At 40.5% G+C, this 26,534-nt stretch overlaps 2 protein-coding genes across 6 annotated transcripts in view; one reads left to right on the forward strand and one right to left on the reverse strand.

Moving 5' to 3' along the window:
* The window catches only part of STK31 (serine/threonine kinase 31), a 172,317-nt gene extending 171,219 nt beyond the window's left edge, over nucleotides 1-1,098 (reverse strand). For all 3 annotated transcript variants that reach the window (XM_030922424.1, XM_030922425.1, XM_030922427.1), the window contains exon 1: nucleotides 975-1,098. The gene's annotated coding sequence lies outside the window, so the exon portion shown is untranslated. The remainder of the gene's footprint in view (nucleotides 1-974) is intronic.
* A 32-nt stretch (nucleotides 1,099-1,130) lies between these two features.
* The window catches only part of NT5C3A (5'-nucleotidase, cytosolic IIIA), a 51,253-nt gene continuing 25,849 nt past the window's right edge, over nucleotides 1,131-26,534 (forward strand). The window contains exon 1 of one of the 3 annotated variants that reach the window (XM_010383454.2): nucleotides 1,131-1,571. In XM_010383454.2, the coding sequence (XP_010381756.1) occupies nucleotides 1,419-1,571 (153 nt within the window). In that variant the 5' untranslated portion in view covers nucleotides 1,131-1,418. Of the gene's footprint in view, nucleotides 1,572-25,286; nucleotides 25,576-26,534 lie in introns of those variants that run through there. The other 2 variants (XM_010383455.1, XM_010383456.2) reach the window with 2 other exon arrangements.

Consider the following 26,534-nt stretch of genomic DNA (forward strand, 5'->3'; position numbering starts at 1 on the left):
ACCCACATTCTTTCCATGTGCAGTTGATGGGCCATATTACAAAAACAAAATTTGGAACTCCATTTCTGTTTTAGATTGTACACAGCCTCAAGACGAATGTTATTGTCTACAAAATGTTTAAAATCCTGAAATTATAGAAACATGGCTTTAGTCTCTACCCATTCAAAATAATATGTAATATATGGAAAAAAAGATGTTTTTGTTGAGGAAGAAAGACAAATGAGGCTGTGACCATCTTAGGCCTCACAATCAGACAACATTTAAGTCATATTGCTATTTGGTGCAAAACTGGATTCATAAAAAATTACTCTGAAGACAAAATGACACAGTAATATAGATATTGATAATCAAATACTCCAGTGTTAAAACTCAGTCTTCCTCAGGTTATACTCCCAGCTAACTTACTTTGGGACACGTTCTCGGTCTATACTGAGTCTATGTTCCCAGGCTTAAGTCCTCAAACTTGGCCGATAATAAAAGTAACCATGATTTCTTTAAGTTTTACTGCCTGTTATTTCACCTGTCGGTCGACAAATCATTTTTCTCATGTTCCTCTGTCTTACATCAATTTAATTTGTATACGAGCCAAATAATCTAAAAAGCTAGAAGGAAACAATTTTTCCTCCCCTACAACTATTTCCTCTCGTCCTGCGACTGAAAGTTGTTCCACGTCCCGGGCAGAGGGGGCCCCACCAGGCAGCACCACCAGCTCCACAGAGTTGGAGCGATTTCCCCAAGAAGCTCCCCTGCGCCCCTCGTCACCCCCAGAGACCAGCAGAGGAAATGGCATCTATCCCTTGGAAGACACTAGACAGGAGAGAAAAACTGCAAGCCCTTCTGCTCACACAGAGCAAGAAAGGATTTCGGAGGCGGCGAATGGGATGTAGCAGAAACCCGACCGCCGCGGCGGAAGGGACACCTCCCCTCCCCGGCCTAATTCTGAGCCATCTTCACCCGGTTGTCATAGCACTTACAACGGACGCCACTGCGCAGGTCACACCGTGCCGCACCGCCTTCTGAGGGCCGAAGTCCAGAAGGGCTGAGGCGCAAAGGCGGCGACCGACTTCTGAGCGGGCCGCGGTTGGAATTAGATTTCTATTGGGGCGGGGCTCGAGTGAACCACGGCCTAATCCTCATTCGCAGAGAAGGATAATTACTGCAATACTCTGCCCCGCCCTGGCAGCAGCTCCTGAGGCTGAGTCTGCGGAAGGCCCGCCTCCAGCCTGGGCTCCCGGCACAAGCCACGCCCCTCCCGCCGCGTCCCCGCCTCTCCCGTCGATGGCGTGTGCGTGGGGCTTCGTGGGGGCGGAGCTGCGCGGGGCGGGGTGTCTCGGGCTCGTCCCTGGTGCTCTGGGATCCCGCGCTTCCGAGACTCGCAGTCTCCGCGAGTTGCCTGTTTTTTTCGTGCCGGGACGCGCATGAGGGCCCCGTCCATGGACCGCGCGGCCGTGGCGCGGGTGGGCGCGGTAGCGAGCGCCAGCGTGTGCGCCCTGGTGGCGGGGGTGGTGCTGGCTCAGTACATATTCACCTTGAAGAGGAAGACGGGGCGGAAGACCAAGATCATCGAGATGGTGAGTGTGGAGGCTCGGCGCGCCCAGAGCACGCGAGGGACCGGCTGGGTCGTCAGCTGGCCTTGGCCGCTGCTCGGTCGCGACCGGGAGCTGCCGGCGTCGCCTGTCAGGCTGGGTTCTCGCTAGCTCAGGACGAGCAGCTTGGGGGACCCGGCTGCCCCGCGTGCGACCACTCCTCGGGCTTGGTGACCAGGGTTGCGGTTGCGGCCCTCGGCTGCCCGTGGTCTTTGTTAGGTTTCCATTTGAAGGAGCAAGGCAGAAAATAGATGAATTGGACACAGGCTACCTTGTGCTGCAAAACCCGTTTCTCTAGAGATAAGCTGCAGGTCCTGGGCAGGCCGCTCCCTCTCTCCCTGCCTTGCTACCGCCCTCCTCCCGGATCCGCGTCAAACCGTTGCCGCTCATCTAGTTGCAGTTCCCGCAGAGGACTAGTTGTTTTATGTTGGGACTGCCATGAGTTAGATTATGGAAATGTGCAATATCTAAAATTTTACAAGAATGACAATCCAGAAGAAATTCAGTATAGTTTATTTTGTGTTTGACTGTATTCCTTCTTGTCTCAAAACTCCCACGAAATATATTTTTGTTCATCTTAACTCCCAAAGCTCTTGTATAAATTTTCGAATTTAATTTTTTATCGAAGAGGGTGTGTCAGTAATTACATTTGAGATACATTATAAGTAATTCGTTTCAAAAATGAGGATATTTAGTTTCGTTTTGTATTTTAATTAGATCCCACTCAGGAAGACAATTCTTGCACAAACTTGGATTCTTATGTATTTTCTGAAATACATAATCCTGGGTATACGCCTGATCGTGTGCTATACATGTGAACATCTAGGGTCAGATGAACATCTAGGGTCAGATGATAGAGAAAAATTTTAAATCTACTACACTAAATAGTATCATTTTAGGTTGTAATACTTGGAATTTCTCAGCACCTGCAATATGTTCAAACTGATGAAAGATACGATTTGTCCTGTAGGTTGTATTGACCCCAGGTTGAATACAGCCAGATTTGCATAATTAAAAGTAGCCAGTGTCCCAGCTATTTGGGAGGCTGAAAAAAGGATCACTTGAGTCTGGGAGTTCAAGGTTATAATCACACCTGTGAATAGCTGCTGCACTCCAACCTGGGAAACATAGCAAGACCCTCTTTAAAAAAAAAAAAAAGTTCCCACTTGTCTCATATTACAATAAATATTCCACAATTTTGAATTAATTTATTCTTAAAGGGTCTTAATCATTCTAAAGGCTTATGAAAATTCGTTTCTCCCACCTCTATAGGCCCACAGCAGCAAATGGTTTTATCTCAGAAGTTTCATTTTGCTCTTGTTGCTTTCCTGCTTGGAAAACTTGGCTTGCTTTTGCCCACAACCCAAGGTTAATAATGCCTATGTAGGGGAAAAAACTGAGTTGCCATATCTCCCTGTCTGCTTAAACTGTAGGTTGGTCTGTTATACCGCTTCTCTAAGCCAAGTAAGGTTAAAAATCAATGTTTTCACAAAATCCTTCAATGATACTATCATAGGAACAGTTTGCTATCTTTGTGACAAATAATGAAGACCTATCAAGAATACCAACTTATTTGTACTAAAGAAATCAGTCAATATTTACATGTATGCGTAGTGTATCGATTCGGATTGTAATATACGTGTTGCCTACTAGTAGCTTTTCAATGGAAAAAGTGAAAAGAGCTTCATGTTAACTTTTTTAATTTTAATAGTTTGCTTCTTCAAGTGGAAGAAGTATTTGACTGGAGGTCAGAAGACCTGGGGTGGAATCCTAGTTCTATCTTTCTGTGATAATGTAGGTCTGCTCTGCCCATCCTCTCCCCTCCCCCTTCAGAAAAATCTCTGCAAACCCATGATGTCCAATAGACATAGCTCATATTGGATACAGCTAGTAGAGTTAACTAACTAACCAAGTTGGGCCTATCTAACTGGCTAAGAAAACCAATAACTTCTGGGACTTGGCTCAAAATGATGCATTGTCTTTCAGGAGTTTTTAATTGAGAGACATGAGGAAGTTGCTAGTGGGTTGTTTATGCTACAGCTGAAATATCCCATAGGGCAGCAAGATTAATGTACAGAAGAAGCCAGTCATGGCCAGGCATGGTGGCTTACACCTGTAATCCCAACACTTCGGGAGGGTGAGGTGGGAGCACCCTGTCTCAAAAAAAAAGAAAAGAAAGAAAGATAGGGAATGTGGATCAAGAAACCGAATTGTAAAGGAATTTTGTAAAGCCATTATAAAGAGTTTGCTGTTTATTTTGCAACAAAAGATCATCAAAGGTTTCCTTTGGCAGGGTAAGGTGGCTCTCGCCTGCAATCCTAGCACTTTCAGAGGCTGAGGCGGGAGGATCCCTTGAGCCCAGGAGTTTGAGACCGGGTGGCATAGGGAGACCCTTTCTCTACAAATAATAGATGTTAGCCAGTGCAGTGGCACACACCTGTAATGTAGTCCCAGCTACTTATGGGCCAGAAGTGGAATCTCTTGAGTCAAGGTGGTTGAGGCTGCAGTGAGTCATCATCACACCACTGCTCTGGAACTTGGGTGACAGAGTCATCCAGAGTCTCTAAGAAATAAAAAACCCAACACTGTGTTTTATGAAGATGAGATAAGGTGGATTGGAAGGGAACATCCTGGAAATAAAGAAATTTAGGAGGTTGGTAGTGTTTCTTGCGAAAGATGATTAGAGGCCTTAAACTATGCCACTAGCAACAGGTATGGAAATAAGGGATCAGGAAACAAACATTTCAGAGATAAAATCAACAGGACTTTGTGGCAGCACAGACTGTAGAGTCATACAAACCTAGTTTTGAATCTAGTTTGTCTCATTTATCAAGCCATGTGACCTTGGGCAAATTACTTAACCTCTGTGAATCTCCCATTTTTCATATATTAATTGGAAGATAATGATAGTACCTACTTCATAGGTTGTGAGGATTAAATGAGATAACACAGGGCCTAGAACATAATTGCTTTCTTTCAGAGCTTATTATTGGTTATCATTAAATAAAGGGATTAATTATAAGAAGAAATAACGTTAAGGTTATCAGGTAACTGCTGATTCTGGATATATTATTAGCCAAGATGAAGAGGAGGAAAAAGGGGCAGCTTTGGAAAGTAGCCAGGAGGTAAGGGAAATGTGGAATAACAAGTTCACTTTAAGTCATACGAAATTTGAGATGATCAAGAAATGACCAAGCAGAAATGTTCATGAAATAGTAAACATATTTAAAGTGCTTAGAAAAGTGCCTGGCCCAAAGTAACCAACATATACGTTACTTATTGTTATTGTTAGCAACAGCAACTAAAAATGGAAGGCTGGTGCTGCTCTAAAGAGAAATTGGGGCTAGAAATAATATTTTCCCAAATGTCTAGCCTCTCAGTGGCAAGTGTGGAGATGGATATTATTTCTCATCCATAGTTTTACAGCAAGAAGAAAACAGAAAACTTGGCAATGCCTGACATTGAAGGAGTGTTCATTAAAGACGCTGAAAGCTGTCAGAGGTGGAATAACAGGAAATGTTTCCAAAAGAAGGGGCAGAATTAGCTGTGTCCGTCTTCTCTAAGGTCAGAAGTTGATGTGACAAGGGCAGAAGTTGGTCTGAAAGGCGATGGTAGCAGGGGGTTGAGCCACCATTGGTGAAACAATGATGTGAAGAAAACTAAAAATGACTATTGGGCAGAGGAAATAGTTGTGCTGAGGATGGGTATTTTGTTTTGTTTTTCAAACGGTTGGCACATGAGTATGTTGGTGGGCAGAGGAGTAGTGAAAAGCAAATGGTTACAGATAAGCGGAGGAGAAAGAATAATCAGTCTAGCAAAGTTCTAGGGGAGATGTGGACAGATGCCTTTTGAAGCGAATACGGAACATCTCTGTCTTTCTGAAGGAGATTACTCTGGGCCAGGCGCATTGGCTCACGCCTGTAATCCCAGCACTTTGGGAGGCCGAGGCAGGCGGATCACCTGAGATCAGGAGTTTGAGACCAGCCTGACCAACGTGGTGAAACCCCATCTCTAATAAAAATTTTTAAAAATTAGGTGTGGTAGCGGGTGCCTGTAATCCCAGCTACTTGGGAGGCTGAGGCAGGAGAATCGCTTGAACCCAAGAGGCAGAGGTTGCAGTGAGTCGAGATCGCACCATTGCACGACAGAGCAGGATGTCATCTCAAAAAAAAAAAAAAAAAAAACTACTCATATTGAGTTATAGTTACTTATTCTCCATATTCTTATTATATTACATCTTATTATTTGCAGCTTTAGATTAATTGCCTCCACCTACTTCATTCTTTACTTCTATCCAGTTAATCTGATTTTTTTCCTACTAAATGACACCTCTTTCAAATGTTACCTACCAACTTCTTTTCTAATGTCTCCTGCAGTACCAGAATGTATTCTATTTTTATCAGCAGATTCTCAGTTTTTCTTTAATAGAAAGCTACCAAAAAGAGGATGAGACTAGAATTCAAAGGAAGAGCCAAAGAAAAGAAAAATGAAATTGCTTAATCTTCTTCAGTTATTCTAATATCCTTTATTAAATTCTGTTAGAGTATTTATCCAGTGAAGTAAAACGCAAATACAACACCAGAACGAATGTGTAGTCTTAAGCTTAGCCCCTAAAGAGCAACAAGGAAGGTAGGAAATTATTTAGACAGCAGGATAGGGGAGATGAAACTGTCACTAGAACTTTCACAATCAGTTAAAAATGGTCATTTCCAATTTAAACATGTCTCAACTATTTACTGCTTTGTTGTTAACGTCAACTGTTACTTCTTAAGTAGCTGATGTGGTTTTTTTTTTTTGAAACTTTAGTATACTGTGTTTCTTTCTAGGACATAAATTTATTTTCTTATTTTATTTTATTTTCGAGGCAGGGTCTCACTCTGTCACCCAGGCTGGAGTGCAGTGGTTGAATCTCAGCTCACTGCAACCTCCACCTCCTGGGCTCGAGCCACCTTCCTACCTCGGCCTTCAGAGTAGCCAGGACTAAAGCATGCACCACCACACCCAACTAATTTTTGTATTTTTTGTAGAGATGGGGGTTTTGCCACATTGCCCAGGCTGGTCTCAAATTCTTGGGCTCAAGAGATCCACCCATCTTGGCCTCCCAAAATGCTGGGATTATAGGTGTGTGCCAACTGTGTCTGGTCCTAGTAGATACACTGTTAAGAAAAACTTCTTCCACTTTAAGACAATATAGGCCAACTCTGGGGGTATTGCCTATGAGTTAGCCCTGCTCCTCAAGAAGCAGTTAAAAAAAGAAAAAAGGGCCGGGAGCGGTGGCTCACACCTGTAATCCCAGCACTTTGGGAGGCCGAGGCGGGTGGATCACCCGCAGGCGGGTTGGGAGTTCGAGACCAGCCTGACCAACATGGAGAAAACCCGTCTCTACTACAAATACAAAAAATTAGCTGGGCGTGGTGGCACATGCCTGTAATCCCAGCTACTTGGGAGGCTGAGGCAGAAGAATCACTTGATCCCAGGAGGCAGAGGTTGCAGTGTGCCGAGATCACACCATTGCACTCCAGCCTGAGGAACAAGAGCGAAACTCCATCTCAAAAAAAAAAAAAAGTCAGATGTTTTCTGGGTATTATACTGAGTTAATGGAAAGCCCACTATTGAGTGTGTATTTTAAAAAGGAAGGGAGAAGCAACCCAAGTTTTAAATAACTGCTTTAGTGAATCAAATAGACATTTTATTTTATTTATTTTATTGTATTTTATTGTATCTTATTGTATCTTATTGTATGTTATGTTATGTTATGTTATGTCATGTTATGTTATGTTATGTTATAGACTAGGTCTCACTCTGCTGCCAGGCTGGAGTGCAATTAAGCGATCATGGCTCACTGCAGCCTCAAACTCCTGGACTCAATCAGTCCTCCCACTTTAGCCTCCCGAGTAGCTGGGACTACAGGCATGTGCTGCCACACCTGGCTAAGCTGAATTTTTTTTTTTTTTTTTTTTTAATTTTGGAGAGACAGGGTCTCACTATTTGCCCAGGCTGGTCTTAAACTCCTGGGCTCAAGCAATCCTCCTGCCTTGGGTGCCCAAAGTGCTGGGATTACAGGTATGAACCACCGTACCTGGACAGACTTTTAAAATATCTCCATATCTCAATTTTTATCTAATTTATATCAGTGCTTAGATTTATGACTTTTTAGGACCTGTTTTGAAATCTTGATTCGTTTTGTAAAACATTTTCTCTGAACTCCTTTGGCATTTCCTGATGATTTCTCATAAGTTAGCAATTTATACAGTGTCTTGTCTTGTTTATTATTATTTATGTACCTTGAGGGTCTGGATGGGTGCTTTTCTTTTGGTCTTATTTATTTTTGAGACAAGGTCTCATTCTGTTGCCTGGGCTGGAGTGCAATGGCATGATGATAGCTCACTGTAGCCTCAAACTCCTGAGCTCAAGTATTCCTCCTGCTTGAGCCTCCCAGTTAGCTGGGAATATAGGCATGAGCCATTATGCCTGGCTAATTTTTTATTTTCTGTAGAGACAAGACTTTGCTGTGTTGCCCAGGCTGGTGTCAAAATCCTGGGCTCAAGCAATCTTCCCAACTCAGCCTTCCAAAGCGCTGGGATTGCAGGCATGAGCCACCTGACTAGCTGGTCTCTTTTAAAATTAGTTGCACTTGACTAAGAAAAAGAGAGACCCCAAAACAGTGGCTTCAATAAACAGTAAATTTTATTTTTCTAATGGAATGAGAATTCCAAAAAACAGGCAGTTGCTTGTGTTAATTAGGGCCATACGGATATCAAGGCATAGGTCTTTGACATTTCCCTTGTCTTTTCTTCATGGTCATAAGATGGTTGTTGCAGTCATGGCCAATGCGTCCATGTTTCAGGCAGCAGAAAGGCAGAATCAGGGAAGAAAATACCTATTTCAGTCAAGCTGAATTTTCTGCTTACAGGTAATTGGAGAGAACAAGGTTATATGGCCACCCTTATGTAAGTGAAGTTGAAGAATTGTTTTCTGATTGACCACACTGCCACATTCCAACAAAAATGAGATGTTATTAGTAAGAAGAAAAGGGAGAGAGTCTATTAAATGGGTACTCATAATACAGCAGTAGAGAACAGAAACTCAGAATAGCTTCTATCTTCTTTTTTTTTTTCTTTTCGACACCAAGTCTCACTCTGTGCTAGAGTGCAGTAGTATGATCTCAGCTCACTGCAACCTCCACCTCCCAGGTTCAAGCAGTTCACATGCCTCAGTCTCCTGATTAGCTGGGACTATAGACATGCACCACCATGCCCAGCTAATTTTTGTATTTTTAGGAGAGACGGAGTTTTGCCATGTTTGCCAGGCTGGTCTTGAACTCCTGACCTCAGGTGATCTGCCTGCCTCAGCCTCCCAAAGTGCTGGGATTGCAGTTGTGGGCCACCATGCCCGACAGCTTGTATATTTTGTTTACCCCGAGTAAAGATATATTCATTCACACTTGAAATATCTAGATTTTAAGTAGCCCTCAACACATAGCCACCTCCTTCATATGTCCTAGTGAGATATGGAAGCTAATCTCCCAATTATGTGTCACAACTAGCTTCAAAACTATAGACCTAACAGTACTCCAAAAATGAATGCAGATTGAGCATTCCTAATCTGAAAATCTGAAATCCAAAACGCTTCAAAATCTGAAACTTTTTGAGCACTGACATGATGCCACACAAGTGGCTGAGATATTGACACCTTTGCTTTCTGATGGTTCAGAGTACACAAACTTTGTTTTAGTCACAAAATTGTGTAAAATATTTTATAAAATTACTTTTGGGCCTTGTATATAAGGTGGATGTGAAACATAAATGAATTTCATATTTAGACTTGGGCACCATCCCCACGATATAATGTGTGTACAAATATTCCAGAATCCCAAAATACCCGAAATCAGAAACACTTCTGGTCCCAAGCAGTTTGAGTAAAGGATATTCAACCTGTGTAAGGTTGTGAGACATAGCAACAAAAGGCTATGTGATAAAGAAACAGGAGATGACATTGGGTAATGATTCATGGCTGAGGTGATGTTTGAAGGATAAAAATCATGATTGCTTCAGTTTGAAAAACAGGGAAATACATTAAATTCTTTTTTTTTTTTTTTTTTTTTTTTTTGAGACAGAGTCTCACTCTGTCACCCAGGCTGGAATGCAGGGGCACCATATGGCTCACTGCAGCCTTGACCTGCTTGGCTCAAGTGGTCTTCCTACTTCACCCTCCCTGGTAGCGGGGACTACAGGCGCATGCCACCATGCCTGTCTTATTTTTGTTATTTTTTTGTAGAGATGGTTTGGCATGTTGCCCAGGCTGGTCTCAAACTCCTGGTCTTTAAGCCATCCCATCTCTACCTCCCAAAGTGCTGGGATTATAGGTATGAGCCACCGTGCCCAGCCCATTAAACTCTTATCATTATCAAAGGCTATACTCAAGATGATCTTGAATTTCCAAATTTGCAAACATGGAAATGTTTGTGCCAGGCATATATGACTTTGTCCTTTCAAATCGTGTTTGTCACGTTTCCTGTAGATTATCTGCATGCCACAAGTTAACCACATTTTCAACTTTAATGAAAAGTTGTTCTCTTATCTAGTGAGCTACTTTTATGTTAGCTAGAAACAGCTCCTTCCTGAAACAGTTTTAGCTTTACAATTTTTTTTCTCTTTCCTTTTGTTGTTAATTCATTTACCTAACAGATGGAGTCCCCTTTGAACTGGATACTTACATTTTAAATTTATTCACAAATTTTTTTCTGACTAAAAGCTATTAGTTCTTTTTTCTTTCATTCATTTATTTATCTTAAGAAATGGGATCACGCTCTGTGAGCCAGGCTGGAGTGGAGTGGTGCAGTCACAGCTCACTGCAAGCTCAACCTCCTGGGCTCAAACCATCTTCCCACCTCAGCCTCCCGAGTAGCTGGGAGTACAGACATGTACCACCATGCCTGGCTAATTTTACTTTTAGAGACAGAGTCTTATGACTGGGCACGGTGGCTCACACTTGTAATCCCAGCACTTTGGGAGGCCAAGGTGGGCGGATCTCGAGGTCAGGAGTTCGAGAGCAGCCTGGCCAACATGGTGAAACCCTGTCTCTACTAAAAATACAAAAATTAGCCAGGCGTGGTGGTACATCCCTGTAATCCCAGCTACTCAGGAAGCTGAGGCAGTAGAATGACTTACACCCAGGAGGCAGAGGTTACAGTGAGCCAAGATCATGCCATTGCACTCCAGCTCTGGGCAACAGAGCAAGACTCCATCTCGAAAAAAAACCAAAACAGAAAGTGTCTTGTTATGTTGCCCAGGCTCATTACATCTTTAGATACTTTTACTTTCTTCAACTCGGTTACCCGTACTAGCCATTGATTGGGGGGCAAGAGGTGGGCATTTTTTCCTACAATATAGCAATTTTTTACAACCTGGCTAAGGTTCATAAGAGCTGGTTATATAAACCATGACAACTAGAGAAGGATGAAACCTTATTTTGAAATACAGGATCCCATATACTAGTGTTTTACACCAGTGGTTCTCAAAGAGTGATCCCAGACCATGGCATCAGCATTGAGCAGGAACTTGTTATATATGCAAGTTGTCTAGCCCTACCCCAGACAAACTATCAGAAACTTTGAGGTTGAGCCCAGCAGTCTGTTTTAACAAGCCCTCCAGGTGATTGTGATATGTGCTAAAGCTTGAGAATCATTTAAGTAAATAATTCAAATTGTTGATCAAATTGTGGTCTTAAGACCACAGCAAACTGCAAATTTTATGTGTAACAAAACTTCCTGGTTACTTGCTCACAAATAATAGTTAGAATTGGGGCTGCCAGACAATTACTGTATAAAGAGAGTGATGAGAATGTAGAAAAATAGGTACTTTACTTTATTAAAGGCAGTATACCATTGGTTAAATGAATAATGTTGCATTTGTATAATAAAATACTGGGCAGCTGTGAAAAAGAAATCTGTATGAGTTAACTTTTTTTTTTGTTTTTTTTGAGACGGAGTCTCTCTGTCACCCAGGCTGGAGTACAGTGATACGATCTCAGCTCACTGCAACCTGTGTCTCCCAGCTTCAAGTGATGTTCGTGCCTCAGCCACCCGACTAGTTGGGATTACAGGCACCTGCTACCACTCCCAGCTAATTTTGTATTTTTAGTAGAGACAAGGTTTCACCATGTTGGCCAAGCTGGTCTCAAACTCCTGACCTCAGGTGATCCACCTGCCTCAGCCTCCCAAAGTGCTTGGATTACAGGTGTGAGCCACTGTGCCAGGCTATGTTAACATTTTAAAAAGCTCAAGAAATGGTGACAAGGGGAAAGGCAAGTTGCAGAACAGTTGTGCTCCCAAAAGAAATACACACGTATATCCTTATGTCATTGGAAATTTAAAAAAAAGAAAACTTTAGAAGCTGTTTCTAGTTTTACTAATGACTGGACTTGGGAGGATGAGACTGGGAAGGGAGACTTCAACTTTTTCATCCTTTAACTTTTTATATTGTTTGACATATAAGCATGTATTGCTTTTATATATTTTTAAAATTGTTTTTTTAAAAGCAACAAGAGTTTTTAAAGTGTGTTGGGACCACATTGTAGAAACTCTCTATTAGTATAAGATATTTGCAGTTTATTTGCTAGAGAGTCTTTGGGTATGGTTTTTAAAATAAGTGATACCATCTGGAATGCGTTTTGATACAATTAAACTGATAACTGAGCACACACTAAATTAATATTATTAGAATCTGGAGGTGGGGAGCAGGACTTAAAATAAGCCTGTATTAAAGATAATGAAGTATTAAACTGTTATAGGAGCCGTAAAAAGAGGAAGACAGAAAAGAGATGGATTGCAGAGGTGAAATCTATAGGACTTTATATTTTTTGCACAGTGTTTTGGATTATCCTTAATTTTCATAGTACTTTGAATGCTCCCTGTGTATTTTATGTTAAATAGTTTCCATATTTGCCTCTTTTGTTTGCTTTAAAGATAGTTCAGTTGACCTGGCGTGGTGGCTTTATAATCCCAACACTTTGGGAGGCCGAGGCGGGCGAATCACGAGGTCAGGAGTTCGAGACCACCCTGACTAACATGGCGAAACCCCATCTCTACTAAAAATATAAAAATTAGCTGGGCGTGGTGGAGGATGCCTGTAATCCCAGCTACTCAGGAGGCTGAGGCAGGAGAATCACTTGAACCTGGGAAGCAGAGGTTGCAGTGAGCCAAGATTGCGCCATTGCACTCTAGCCTGCGCGACAGAGCGAGACTCCGTCTAAAAAAAATAAATAAATGAAAAATAAAAATAATAAAAATAAAAATAGTTCAGGCATCACATATTTAGAGTTACTAAAGTAGAGAGAGAGACATAAAGAATCTTGGCCGGGTGCGGTGGCTCAAGCCTGTAATCCCAGCACTTTGGGAGGCCAAGACGGGCGGATCACAAGGTCAGGAGGAGATCGAGACCATCCTGGCTAACCTGGTGAAACCCCATCTCTACTAAAAAATACAAAAAACTAGCCGGGCGACGTGGCGGGCGCCTATAGGCCCAGCTACTCGGGAGGCTGAGGCAGGAGAATGGCGTGAACCCGAAAGGCGGAGCTTGCAGTGAGCTGAGATCCAGCCACTGCACTCCAGTTTGGGCGACAGAGCGAGACTCCATCTCAAAAAAAAAAAAAAAAAAAAAAAAAAGAATCTTGAGTCCTATTTTAGCCTTTATTCTCTTTTAAATTAGAGGTTGCAGTTTATATCTTCAGCCTAACAACTTATTTAACATGTAATGTCATTAAACCATACCTGATAGGTTTTTTTCTCTCCTTAAAAACAGCAGTAGGGAAATCTATACAATTCCGTTTTTCCATCAGCAGGTGGCAGACTTCTCTGGCCATTGTGACACACTGCTATTCTATATCAAATTTATCTTTCTTGTGTTACATACTTTTATGTTAACTCTCAGAGTTGCTTAAACCATTAATCTATACAATTTAAACCAAGTATGACAACCTTCTGCCATTATAGACTTAAATGCCATTCTGTCATTTTTTTCGTATATGTTGTTTATCTTCCTCATTTTCAAGGTGCTATTTTTACAAAGTAGTTTAGCAGTTCATTAAAGAGTTGCTTCATTTGTTTGCCAAGTTCCTTCTTGTAATTAGGTGGAAGTAGATAGCCAGTGCCTGCAAGATCCTTCCTGTCCCCATTCTGTCTTCTTTACTGCCTTGTCAGAAGGCATAGCCTTCTCCTTTACCTCATCTCCGATATCGTTAGTTACGCAGTCTCCCCAGTGAAAAAGATCAGTTTTTCAGTCCATCTGGATTTCTCTGTCAAATGGTTAGGGTTCTAAGGGAGCAAGTTACTAGATAAAATTTGATGAGACAGGAAAAAGTTGAGAACCCGAGCATTATATACAGCATAGCAAAATGTTGCAAAGTAGAAACTCACTGTAGTTGGCTTAAGAAAAAAAGGAGGCTTCGCTGGGACTAGAACTAGAAAGCAGTTAGAAACTGACTCCCATTTGGATTAATTTGGCACCGTGCTATCATTCCGTAACTAGGGAAAAACTAAAATTTAGAGGTGTCTACTATGATCAAGTATACTCTACGCGTTTATTTAATCCTTAAAACAGTCTAGCTGTAGTTACTTTTCTAATTTTCTGTTAACACACTTAGGAACTAGCTAGTTAAGTAGCACAGTCAGCATTCAGTCTGATTTTTGTACTCTGAAGCTTTTGGATAGTTTCCCTGCTTGGGTAATTTAAGCAGGTGTACATTTGTTGCCAATTTTTATTTATTTATTTATTTATTTATTTATTTATTTATTTATTTTTTTCTTGAGACTGAGTCTCTCTCTCTTGCCCAGGCTAGAGTGCAGTGGCGCAATCTCGGCTCACTGCAAGCTCCGTCTCCCGGGTTCACGCCATTCTCCTGCCTCAGCCTCCCGAATAGCTGGGACTACAGGTGCCCGCCACCACGCCTGGCTAATTTTTTTGTATTTTTAGTAGAGACGGGGTTTCACCATGTTAGCCAGGATGGTCTCGATCTCCTGACCTTGTGATCCACCCACCTTGGCCTCCCAAAGTGCTGGGATTACAGGCGTGAGCCACTGTGCCCAGCCTGTCGCCAATTTTTAAAATTTTAATGTCTTTCCAAGCTAGATAAATAGAATAAAAATTTTATTTTGTGTACAATATATACATAAAAGAGATTTTGTCACATGTTCCTAATTTTGGTAAGATAGGGAACTGTAGTGTTCCATAATTTTTGTTCTGTAATTCTTTGTGTGTGGCTTATTTAGTAATGATATACAGTATCTTTTTCCTTTAACAAGTTATAGAATCTATGGCTTGAACAGAAGACAATCTTGTAAGGGAATGGGGTGGTCTTTGAAAGGTTAATAGTTGGTAAATCCTTGGTTCAAATCTCAGCTCTGCCACATTTTAATGGTTTATCCTTGGAAAAGATACTAAACTTTTCTAAGCTTCAATTGTCAGTTATCTAGAATGGGGATGATTCACCTAAATACTCTTATGCCTTGTTTACTTCAGGGTATTATATTAAGAATGTATTTTGTCTTTGTCAGGCAATGTTGCTGTAAGACCTAATGATAATAATTAATAAAGAATATGTTCTTAGTGTTTGTATTTTATTTCACTTGATGTTTTAAAATAATTATATTTTGAAGAATTCTAACAGTATACTATTCTGAGTGCCTTCCTGGGTTAAGATTGAAAGAGAGATGATATACATAAAGTTGTAAATAGTGCTTACCACATAGTAGTTATTCAATAAATATTGTCCTATCTTCTCCCTTCTGTTAATAAAGCTAATTTTGTCCAACTTACTTTTAGACACAATACTCTCTTAAAGTAGGTTTAATTATATAATGCATTAAACATTATCTCTAAATAACATTCCATTTGAGCCCTCAGATTTGGAGATAGTAGAATGTTTAGTTATGTCATACGTCTTTCTTAAAGTTTAAAAAGATGGAGGCCGGGCTCGGTGGCTCAAACCTGTAATCCCAGCACTTTGGAAGGCCGAGACGAGCGGATCAGGAGGTCAGGAGATCGAGACCATCCTGGCTAACACGGTGAAACCCCGTCTCTACTAAAAAAAATACAAAAAACTAGCTGGGCGTGGTGGCGGGCGCCTGTAGTCCCAGCTACTCGGGAGGCTAAGGCAGGAGAATGGTGTAAACCTGGGAGGTGGAGCTTGCAGTGAGCTGAGATCTGGCCACCGCATTCCAGCCTAGGCGACAGAATGAGACTCCGCCTCAAAAAAAAAAAAAAAAAGATGGAATATGGGGAGATATCCAGCATTATGTCAAATTTTGAGCAACAATTTGTAACCTGAGCACTTAGCACTGTAGAAAACAGGGCCTGATCTGTGAATGCCTGCCATAATTGTTGGAGATGATTTAAGTGACCCGGGGGTCTTGGAAGCATTGCATATATAATTATTTAATTTTGAGCTACTGAGATTTAATTTGGCTAAAACTATACAAGAAACATAAGTTATTACAGATAATAAAGCTTTTTTTTTTTAAAGATAATAATGTTTTACTCACTTTTGAATCCCCTCTAGTACACTTGTAGCAAGCATAGATCATGTGATTCACTATAGATTTTATAAAACTAACTTATGAGGTCCACATTCATGGGTTTCTAATCATGTGACCTAACTTTAAATTAATAATTGGACTCATGAGTACCTGAACTATGATCCAGATTTAAACTATTTGCCAGGCCGGGCAAGGTGGCTCATACTTGTAATCCCAGCACTTTGGGAGGTAGAGGCAGGAGGATCACTTGAGCCTAAGAGTTAGAGACCAGTCTGGGCAAAATAAGGGGACCTCATCTCTACTAAAAATCAAATATATCCAAAAAAAAAGAAAGAAAACACACACACGAAAAAATCAAGTATATCAATACCATAAATGAAGACTCCATTTATGGTATTGTCTTATATCCTATTTTCTTGAACCTGACCTACCTATTGCAACATAAATGTCTTTTCCTCTAAAAGTTTATTTAAATACAGAATTGAATCCTATTTAAGAAAGTAAAAGACACACACACACACACACACACACATCAAAGCCAGGTGTGGTGGCACATGCCTGTAGTTCCAGCTACTCGAGAGGCTGAGGCAGGAGGATCACTTGACCCCAGAAGGTTGAGGCTGGTAAGCTAAGATCATGCCACTGCACTCCAGTCCGGGTGATAGAGTGAGACCCTGTCTCAAATAAATAAATAATCTATTTTATTTTGTATTGATTCTCTTTTTATATCATATACACGTTGATATAAAAGTGAATCTAGATGAGCAAAAGAAATCTATAATTTTCACCACCTTAAAAGACCCCTATTTTAGTAAATGTACTTCCTTTATTTTTCTATGTGTAATTATTAAGTATCATTTTTTTACCCAAATGAAATCATTCTGTAATGTTTTAAACCAAGATGATTTACTTAATTTGTTTGTACATTTTTTTTCTTTTTTTTTTTTGAGACGGAGTCTTGCTCTGTCGCCCGGGCTGGAGTGCAGTGGCCAGATCTCAGCTCACTGCAAGCTCCGCCTCCCGGGTTCACGCCATTCTCCTGCCTCAGCCTCCTGAGTAGCTGGGACTACAGGCGCCCGCCACCTCGCCGGGCTAATTTTTGTATTTTTTAGTAGAGACAGGGTTTCACCGGGTTAGCCAGGATGGTCTCAATCTCCTGACCTCGTGATCCGCCCGTCTCGACCTCCCAAAGTGCAGGGATTACAGGCTTGAGCCACCGCGCCCGGCCTTGTTTATAAATTTATACTTATATTTTCATGACTATATTGTATTTATGCTATTATATCGCCTGGGTATCATAACTATTTAAAAATTTCTTTAATTGATGCATAGTATTCAACTCAAGTTATCACCTGCCAGTCCTTCATATGATTTCAGATAATTTTGCTGCTAGTTACTATTAATTCATGAATTTAAATCTCAAAATAGTTTTGTTTATTGTTCTCTTGCCTATTTATTTAATGTGTTTATGTGGCACAGTAAGAAGGGAGGGTAGTAAGTTAAATCTTACTTTTTACTCCTCATTTAGATGTAGTCAATATAGTGCACCAGTAATAAAAGCTTAAATTGCATTACCTTTTTGCCATTTTTCTTTTATTATTATACTTTAAGTTCTAGGGTACATGTGCACAACGTGCAGGTTTGTTACATATGTATACATGTGCCATGTTGGTGTGCTGCACCCATTAACTCATCTTTTACATTAAGGTTATCTCCTAATGCTATCCCTTCCCCCCCCCGCCGCCCCCCCACAATAGGACCCGGTGTGTGATGTTCCCCTTCCTGTGTCCAGGTGATCTCATTGTTCAATTCCCACCTATGAGTGAGAACATGCAGTATTTGGTTTTCTGTTCTTGCGATAGTTTGCTGAGAATGATGGTTTCCAGCTGCATCCATGTCCCTACAGAGGACACAAATTCATCCTTTTTTTATAGCTGCATAGTATTGCATGGTGTATATGTGCCACATTTTCTTAATCCAGTCTGTCATTGATGGACATTTGGGTTGATTCCAAGTCTTTGCTATTGTGAATAGTGCCACAATAAACATACGTGTGCATGTGTCTTTATAGCAGCATGACTTATAATCCTTTGGGTATATCCCCAGTAATGGGATGGCTGGGTCAAATAGTATTTCTAGTTCTAGATCTTTGAGGATTCGCCACACTGTTTTCCACAATGGTTGAACTAGTTTATAACTTATAACAAAATAGTGATTTTAAACAATATTGTTTGTTTCTTTTTAAGGGCAAGAATACCAATTGTGAGGTGTAGAAGGAGTCCAAAATTAAAACAAAAAGCTTTTCATCTTGTTTCATTTCAATCATAGAGATTCAGCTATAATAAAAAAAAACATTCGGGAGGCTGAGGTGAGAGGATCGCTTGAGCACAGGAGTTCAAGACCAGCCTACTATGCCTCATAGCAAGACCCTGACTCTTAAAAAAACAAAAAAGAAGCCGGGTGTGGCAGGGTGCTCCTGTGGTCCCAGCTACTCCAGAGGCTGAGGCAGGAGAATTGTTTGAACCCAGGAGGCAGAGGTTGCAGTGAGCCGAGATTGCACCACTGCACTCCAGCCTGGGCGACAGAACAAGACTCCATCTCTAAAATAAATTAAAAAAAAAAAAAGTCAGTGCTAAGCATCTTGAAATGTTTGTTTGGTTGGTTGGTTGGGTTTTTTTGGGGGTTTTTTTGTTTTTTTTTTTTTGAGGCGGAGTCTCGCTCTGTCGCCCGGATTGGAGTGCAGTGGCCGGATCTCAGCTCACTGCAAGCTCCGCCTCCCGGGTTTACGCCATTCTCCTGCCTCAGCCTCCCGAGTAGCTGGGACTACAGGCGCCCGCCACCTCGCCCGGCTAGTTTTTTGTTGTTGTTGTTGTTGTTGTTGTTGTTGTTTGTATTTTTAGTAGAGACGGGGTCTCACCGTATTAGCCAGGATGGTCTCGATCTCCTGACCTTGTGATCCGCCCGTCTCGGCCTCCCAAAGTGCTGGGATTACAGGTTTGAGCCACTGCGCCCGGCCAATTTAATGCTTTTTAAGTAAGAAAATAAAAAAGATATAGTTCATGTTCAACAATTTTACTTGAGTTTTTGGAAATTAACTTGATCTGGATTTTTGCAATTTTTTTTTTTTTAAGACAGCCTCCACCTGTCACACAGGCTGGAGTGCAGTGGCATGATTGCTTTGCAGCCTCTACCTCCTGGGCTGAAGTGATCCTCCCACCTCAGCCTCCTGAATAGTTGGGGCTACAGGCACATGCCACCATACTTGGCTAATTTTTTAACATTTTTCATGGAGACTGGGTCTCCCTATGTTGCCCAGGGTGGTCTCAAACTTCTGGGCTCAAGCAGTCCTCCTGCCTTGACTTCCCAAGGTGCTGGGATTACAGATGTGAGCCTCAGCCCACGGCCTAGATTTTTGCAAAGTTTAAGAAATGCATTGAGATGGGAACCATAGGTTCTCCTCAGTTTGCATATACATATGTCTGTAAATTCATAAGGCTGCAATCAGTCTCACTCACAGTCGTCTACTAGGATAAGTTTTTGCAATGGTCTTAAATGATAAAAAACATGAGGCTGGGCATACTGGCCTAGCGCCTATAGTCCTTGAGAGGTTGAGGTGGAAGGATCACTTGAGCCCAAGAGTTCCAAGCTTTAGTATGCTGTGCCAATCAAGTGTCTGCACTAAGTTAGGCATCAATATAGGAACCTCCTGGGAGTGGGGGACCACCAGGTTGCCTGAGGAGGGGTGAACTAGCCCTGGTTGGAAATAGAGCAGGTCCAAACTCCTAAGCGGATCAGTAGTGAGGTCACGCCTGTGAATAGCCACTGTACTACAGCATGGGCAACATAATGAGACCCAGTCTCTCTGTTTTTTTTAAAGAAAATTAAAAAAAAAAAAAATGAGGGCCGGGTGCAGTGGCTCACACCTGTAATCCTAGCACTTTGGGAGGCCAGGGTGGGTGGATCATGAGGTCAGGAGATTGAGACCAGCCTGGACAACATGGCAAAACCCCATCTCTACTAAAAATACAAAAATTAGCCAGGTGTGGTGGTGCACACCTGTAGTCCTAGCTACTCGGGAGGCTGAGGCAGAAGAATCGCTTGAACTCGGGAGGCAGAGGTTGCAGTGAGCTGAGATCGTGCCACTGCACTCCAGCGTGAATGACAGAGTGAGACTCTGTCTCAAAAAAAAAAAAAACAAAAAAAGAAAATTTTCATTTGCCATTCATTTTCAAAAATTATAGTAAATGATTGTTTCATCTCTGTTTTCTGTTCCTTATACATTTTAAACCATATTCATGTAAACATTTATAGTACCTTGTTTCAGTTCTATTTTGAACAGTCATCATATTGAAGTTAGTTCACTGTTGTCTTCAGGGAAGAAGTTCACATACCTAGACTGATGTTTTGCATGTTTGAAAAAATCATCTTTCTATTTACATCATGCAGCAATTAGCAGGAACAAGTTTCGCAAGAGGCAGTATAGAGACTATTGCATCTCATCTTCTAAATTGTCTTCCTTATATGGTGGCTTCATTGTTTTGTTTGGAATAACTTCCTAGGGTGTCATCCGATTTAAGTTTAAAAATACATTCCTTGTTGGAAAGGTAATTGGATTATAGTAGCCCAACTATAAGTTAGTAGGTAAGTCTAGATTGTATTGTTGAGAAATAACAATACTTGCTACAGGTTTTATGCGGGATTATGATGTGATTTCTTTTACATGCAACTTTTAATTAATGCAGTACCTTTATTTACTTCCCTGTCCCAATGTTAAAGATAAATAAGTTATTAAAGCTTAAATTCATATATTTGGTTTTCTGTGGGCTTTTTGTTTTTTCATTATTTGGAATTTCTGAGAAATCTTCTGATGACAAAATATGAAGTGATAATTTTTAGTTTTTCAAGTTGATTGAATAATTGACTATCTAAAAAGCTCTTAACTAGTTACTCAGAAATATCCCTTTTTCTATTGATAAAGACATCCAGTTTCAGTGTTAAAAGAGGAAGGAAAAAAATCTTCCAAAGATGTGAATTCTGTACAAGTCCTGTGCTCTTTGGCATGTGAATTTCAGATCCAGAGTTTGCCACTAGAAGTGATAGGAGTGATTTTTGTTTCTATGTCAATGAGTAAAGAAACTCCAAGGCAACAGGGCCCAGTTATTGTGTACAGAGGTGAAAGTCCACTATGCAGTTAAAGAACCTGTCTTTACAACTTTGTACTTCCACATCCTTTCTATCCCTTCTCTAAAAAATAAAATAAAATAAAAAAGTTAAGTGCCCTGGAGCTGTTAGAAACAAAATTCAGTATCTTTGATTCAGTGCATTGCTTGTGTCCTTGTTCCTTTCTTGTGGCATATTTTTTAAACATTCTTACTCATCCGTAGACTTCTCAAGCCCTCTCATGTTATGTGTTGCCCAGAGACAGCCTGATATAGTTTGGTCCAAAAAGTTTCCCATACAAAATTAGCTGGACATGGTGGCGCGTGCCTGTGATCCCAGCTACTGGGGAAGGCTGAGGCATGAGAATCTCTTGAACCCAGGAGGGGGAGGTTGCGGTGTGCCCAGATCGCGTCATTGTACTCCAGCCTGGGCAACGAGAGTGAAACTCTGTCTCAAAAAAAAAGAAAAACAAAAAAAGTGTCCCAACTCTTGTACATTAAGTCACATAAGTAGTGTCTTAACTTCTCCTGACTTCAGATTCTTTATAAAAAGGGAGAAGTATTGTTTTTCTCTTAAAATTATACCAGTTGAATTACAATGTATATAAAGGGCCATCGCATGCTTCTGGGACTTTGACAAAGCAAGAAAGTGCTTGATACATGTTAGTCCCTCTTCCAGGGACACCCCACCAGTCCCACTATCTCACTCCCACCCCACTCCTACCACGTACACACTGGGTGGAATTAAAAAGATGAAGTCTGTTATAGGCAGGAAGCAACATCCATATTCCCCCTCTTCCCTGTTCTTAGAATCAGGCTAGCAGGACAGGCACACACACCAGCAGAGCTCAAACCACCTACCCTTAGAGACCAATACTCCTTTTGATAGGATACCAGCCAGCTTTCTTTTCATGCCATGAAGTGTTTTGTTTTGGAGCCCACTAAGCTGGCTGGATTCCTTGCTTCTGTGTCTCTGTTAGAAACATTGTTTCAAACAATCCAACTATATGATGTTGACTGGGTTTTTAGCTTTGTTTTCTGATTATGGACACCATAGGTGCTACTCCTATGACGTGTTTTTTTGTTTTTGTTTTTGTTTTTGTTTTTGTTTTTGTTTTTTTTGAGACGGAGTCTCGCTCTGTCGCCCCGGCTGGAGTGCAGTGGCCGGTTCTCAGCTCACTGCAAGCTCCGCCTCCCGGGTTTATGCCATTCTCCTGCCTCAGCCTCCGAGTAGCTGGGACTACAGGCCACCTCGCCCGGCTAGTTTTTTGTATTTTTTAGTAGAGACAGGGTTTCACCGTGTTCGCCAGGATGGTCTCGATCTCCTGACCTCGTGATCCGCCCGTCTCGGCCTCCCAAAGTGCTGGGATTACAGGCTTGAGCCACCGCGCCCGGCCTCCTATGACGTTTTTTAACACGCTATTTAAATTTCCCAAGGAGCACATTTATTTTCTAAAACTCAGGTTGTAAAAATGGCCCCTTAATGTCATTGCAAATATTGTCTTATGTATTCTATTTTAAACTTTCCTATACTTGTATAAAGATTTTTCCTCCTCAAATTGGTCTCTTGCTGTAGATATAACCTTTTTCAATCAATAGTAGACCATAGGTCTGTAAATACTCAGCTCATGGAGCAGTACTGTGCAGTGATCTGAAGCATGGATTCTGAAGTTAGAGAGAACTGAGTTTGAATTTCTGCCACTTGCCAAGTATAAGGCTTAATTTGCTCACCAGTAAATTGAGAATAATACTAGCACATACCTTCTAAGGTTGTTTATAAGTATTATATGAGACAAGGGTTATCAAGTGCTTAGAGACATCTGGCACATTGTAAACACAATACATTTTAACTATTCATAATAATTTTTAAGAGCAGTATAATTTTATATTTTATGTATATATCACAGTTTACCTCTTCTGTATTGGTAAACATTTAAATATCAGCCATGTAGGTTGTTTCCAGTATCCCAGAATGATAAAACAAATTTGCAGTATACGTCCTGGCAGCTAAAGTTTTGTGTACCGCCTAATTTCTTTAGGAAAAGTTTCTAGACATAAAATTGGTATGTCAAAGGGAATGTATATTTCTAATGCTTTTAATAGTATTTCTAAATTGCACTCCAAAAAGATTGTAGAACTATCATTTCAATATTCTTTTTTTTTCTTTTTTTCTTTTTTTTTTTTTTTTTTGAGTCAGAGTCTTACTCCGTCACCCAGGCTGGAATGCGGTGGCGCGATCTCGGCTCACTGCAAGCTCCGCCTTTCGGGTTCACACCATTCTCCTGCCTCAGCCTCCCGAGTAGCTGGGGCTACAGGTGCCCACCACAACATCCGGCTAATTTATTAAAATATATTTTTAGTAGAGATGGGGTTTCACCGTGTTAGCCAGGATGGTCTCGATCTCCTGACCTGGTGATCCACTAGCCTTGGCCTCCCAAAGTGCTGGGATTACAGGCATGAGCCACCACGCCTGGCCCATTTCAATATTCTTGGTTGTTGAAAGTAATCTGTGAATCATCTTTCAAAGTGATATATTTCAAATTCTTACCATTGTTAACTATAGCAATATTAAAGGACATTTAAGTCATCATTTTTGTATATAATACAGAAATATTTTAGAAATGGAGCCCTTTTGTGGCCCTTGAGTCTTCATTACTGTTTAGAAATAATAGGCTGTCCTCTTAGAGGAGTGTTTCATTATGAATTTTATTATTTTATTAAGATAGCAGTGTCAAAGGTTTCACGTTTGGTAGATACAGATTTGGATAGTTTTGTTTTTTGGTTTTCGGTTTTGGGGTTTTTGTTTTGTTTTGTTTCATTTGTTTTTTTTTTGAAACGGAGTTTTGCTCTTGTTGCCTGGGCTGGAGTACAATGGCACGATCTCAGCTCACTGCAACCTCTGCCTTCCGGGTTCAAGTGATTCTTCTGCCCCGAGAAGCTGGGATTACAGGCGCCGGCCACCAGGTCTGGCTAATTTTTTGTATTTTTAGCAGAGATGGAGTTTCATCATGTTGGCCAGGTTGGTCTTGAACTCCTGACCTTAGGTGATCCACCCGCCTCGGCCTTCGAAAGTGCAGGGATTACAGGCATGAGCCACTGCACCCAGCCTGGATAGCTTTTTAACACCAATTCTAAACAGCAATTTAAAATTTTTTTCATGTTGTTTTTAATAGAGAACGATACTTCACAAAATTTGATTACTGAAATATTACCTAGACTACATTTCTCTGAGGGCAGTAGAGAAAAAGCCGATAATAAAAGTTTATTTACGTAAGTGTAGTGTAGCCATGTTCCTAATGATAAAGTTTCCCACAGCCCATGGCATAACTTATCTATAAGGTCCTGACACATGGTATTAGCATATTGCCACCCTACTACTCAGGTTAAAAGCAAGACTAGTTCTCTTTAAAAAAATAAAAATAAAAATATTTTCTTCACGACAGTTGGACTGCTCTTATTTCTAACAGGAAGGAACTTTTTCCCAAATTTTTTTAAAATAGAAATTAATTTTTATTTTCAGATTTTGTGGCTGGTCTCATTAAACGTATAGGAAAATATAAAAATTACTTTAAATCCCACTGCCCTTTGCTAAAGACTATTAACAGTCTTTTGACCACATTTGCATATATCTTGTCTTTTTTGTTTATGGACTTTAAGTGATCTAATCTTTTTTTTAATGGTGATAAAATATATATAATATAAACAGTACCATTTAAACGATTTTTAAGCATTTAATTTGGTGGCATTAAGTACATCTACACTGCTGTGCAACCATAACCACTGTCCACTGCAGAACTCTTTTCATCTGCTAAAACTGAAACTCTATCCTTTGAGCAATAATTCCCCATCCTCCTCCTCCAGCCCTGGCAACAGCAACCTAATCTTTTTAACTTTGTATTAAAATAGAATATACAGAAAAGTTCACATATCAGAAGTACACTGACAAACCACTGACAAACCATGAGGAAGGGAATGTTTTCAAGTGTTAGTGTAGAGGTTCCTCTTTTCTTTCCAGAGCCAGTTACCAGTTCTAATAGTAGAGATTTACCTTCTCTTTAATCATCACATAACTTCAATTGATAATGTTATGTAGATTGACTGGTGACTAGCTCAGAGCTAGCAAGGCTGTAACCAAGAGCATATATAAAGTACTGTGCAGCAGTGCGTCACAAGGTTTTTGCATAGGGCTTAGTCAAGGCTTTTGGAACCGCCCTCATTTGCACCTTGTGCTATATTAGTACTTCTCAGACAGGAAGAATTTTCTTTTGCTGGTGTGCCTCGTCCGGTTACCTTCAGGGTAAGTGTGTACGGTTCATGTAAATGAGTTTCTCTTGTCTAACTTTATGTGATTCTTATTTGATTCTGTATCTTACTGAAATTTTGGGCATTTTAAAATACAAACTTAGGAAATAAAAGAATGATCCAGTATAATGCAAAACTTCTTTATAATTTGTGAAGAAGTGAATGTGCAAAACTTTGAAGAGTCTTAGGTCTCAGAAATTACATTTTATATGTTCTAATTTTAAGAGCTTCTTGTTTTACATGTAGATGTTAAAAAAAAACAAAGTACCTTCAGAAGTCTCTTTCCAGGTTGAGGGGAAACACTCTAAGATTCAATTGTGGTGTTCATTCAGTCGCTATGTGACTCAGTTTTACTGACAGCCACAAGCTTTGTGTTACTAGGATTAGGAAACGTTTATTATGGGTAGTAATATAGATTATCGATTTTTATTTTGTGCATGTGAGCTTTACCCAGGATTTTACAGAATGGGATTATCACTGGTATGTTTTATGAATTGATAAAAGTTAGATTACAGATTTATAACAAATTATATATTGAAAATTAAGATTCAAAAATTTATAGTAAAAGCCTAGAATATTATGGCTAAGTTATATTTAAATAATTTAATTCTCTACACTTTATAGTTTTTTTTTTTTTTTTTTCCTTAAGTCAGATAAGTTAGATCATGCTGCAGATCGTTTCTTAAAGCAGTTTGCTTAGTTTTTATTGGCAGCCTGCATCCAAGCCCGGCATCTCTGGGTATTGCTTGTCACCTATGCTGTTGTTCCAGGACAAATTCAAGGACAGAAGAACTCAGTGCCTTAAGGGTTGTCAGTATAAATTACTTAGTTTCCATGTGCTGTGTGTGTGGTTTACTTATCTTGAAAAGATACTATTAGATATTAGAGGCAGTGAGCGTGGGAAGGATAGAGGAATAAATTCTAAACACTGAAATTATTTATTTGCATAAATGT

The sequence above is a fragment of the Rhinopithecus roxellana genome, chromosome 18 (genome assembly GCF_007565055.1).
Source record: "Rhinopithecus roxellana isolate Shanxi Qingling chromosome 18, ASM756505v1, whole genome shotgun sequence".
NCBI lineage: Eukaryota > Metazoa > Chordata > Mammalia > Primates > Cercopithecidae > Rhinopithecus > Rhinopithecus roxellana.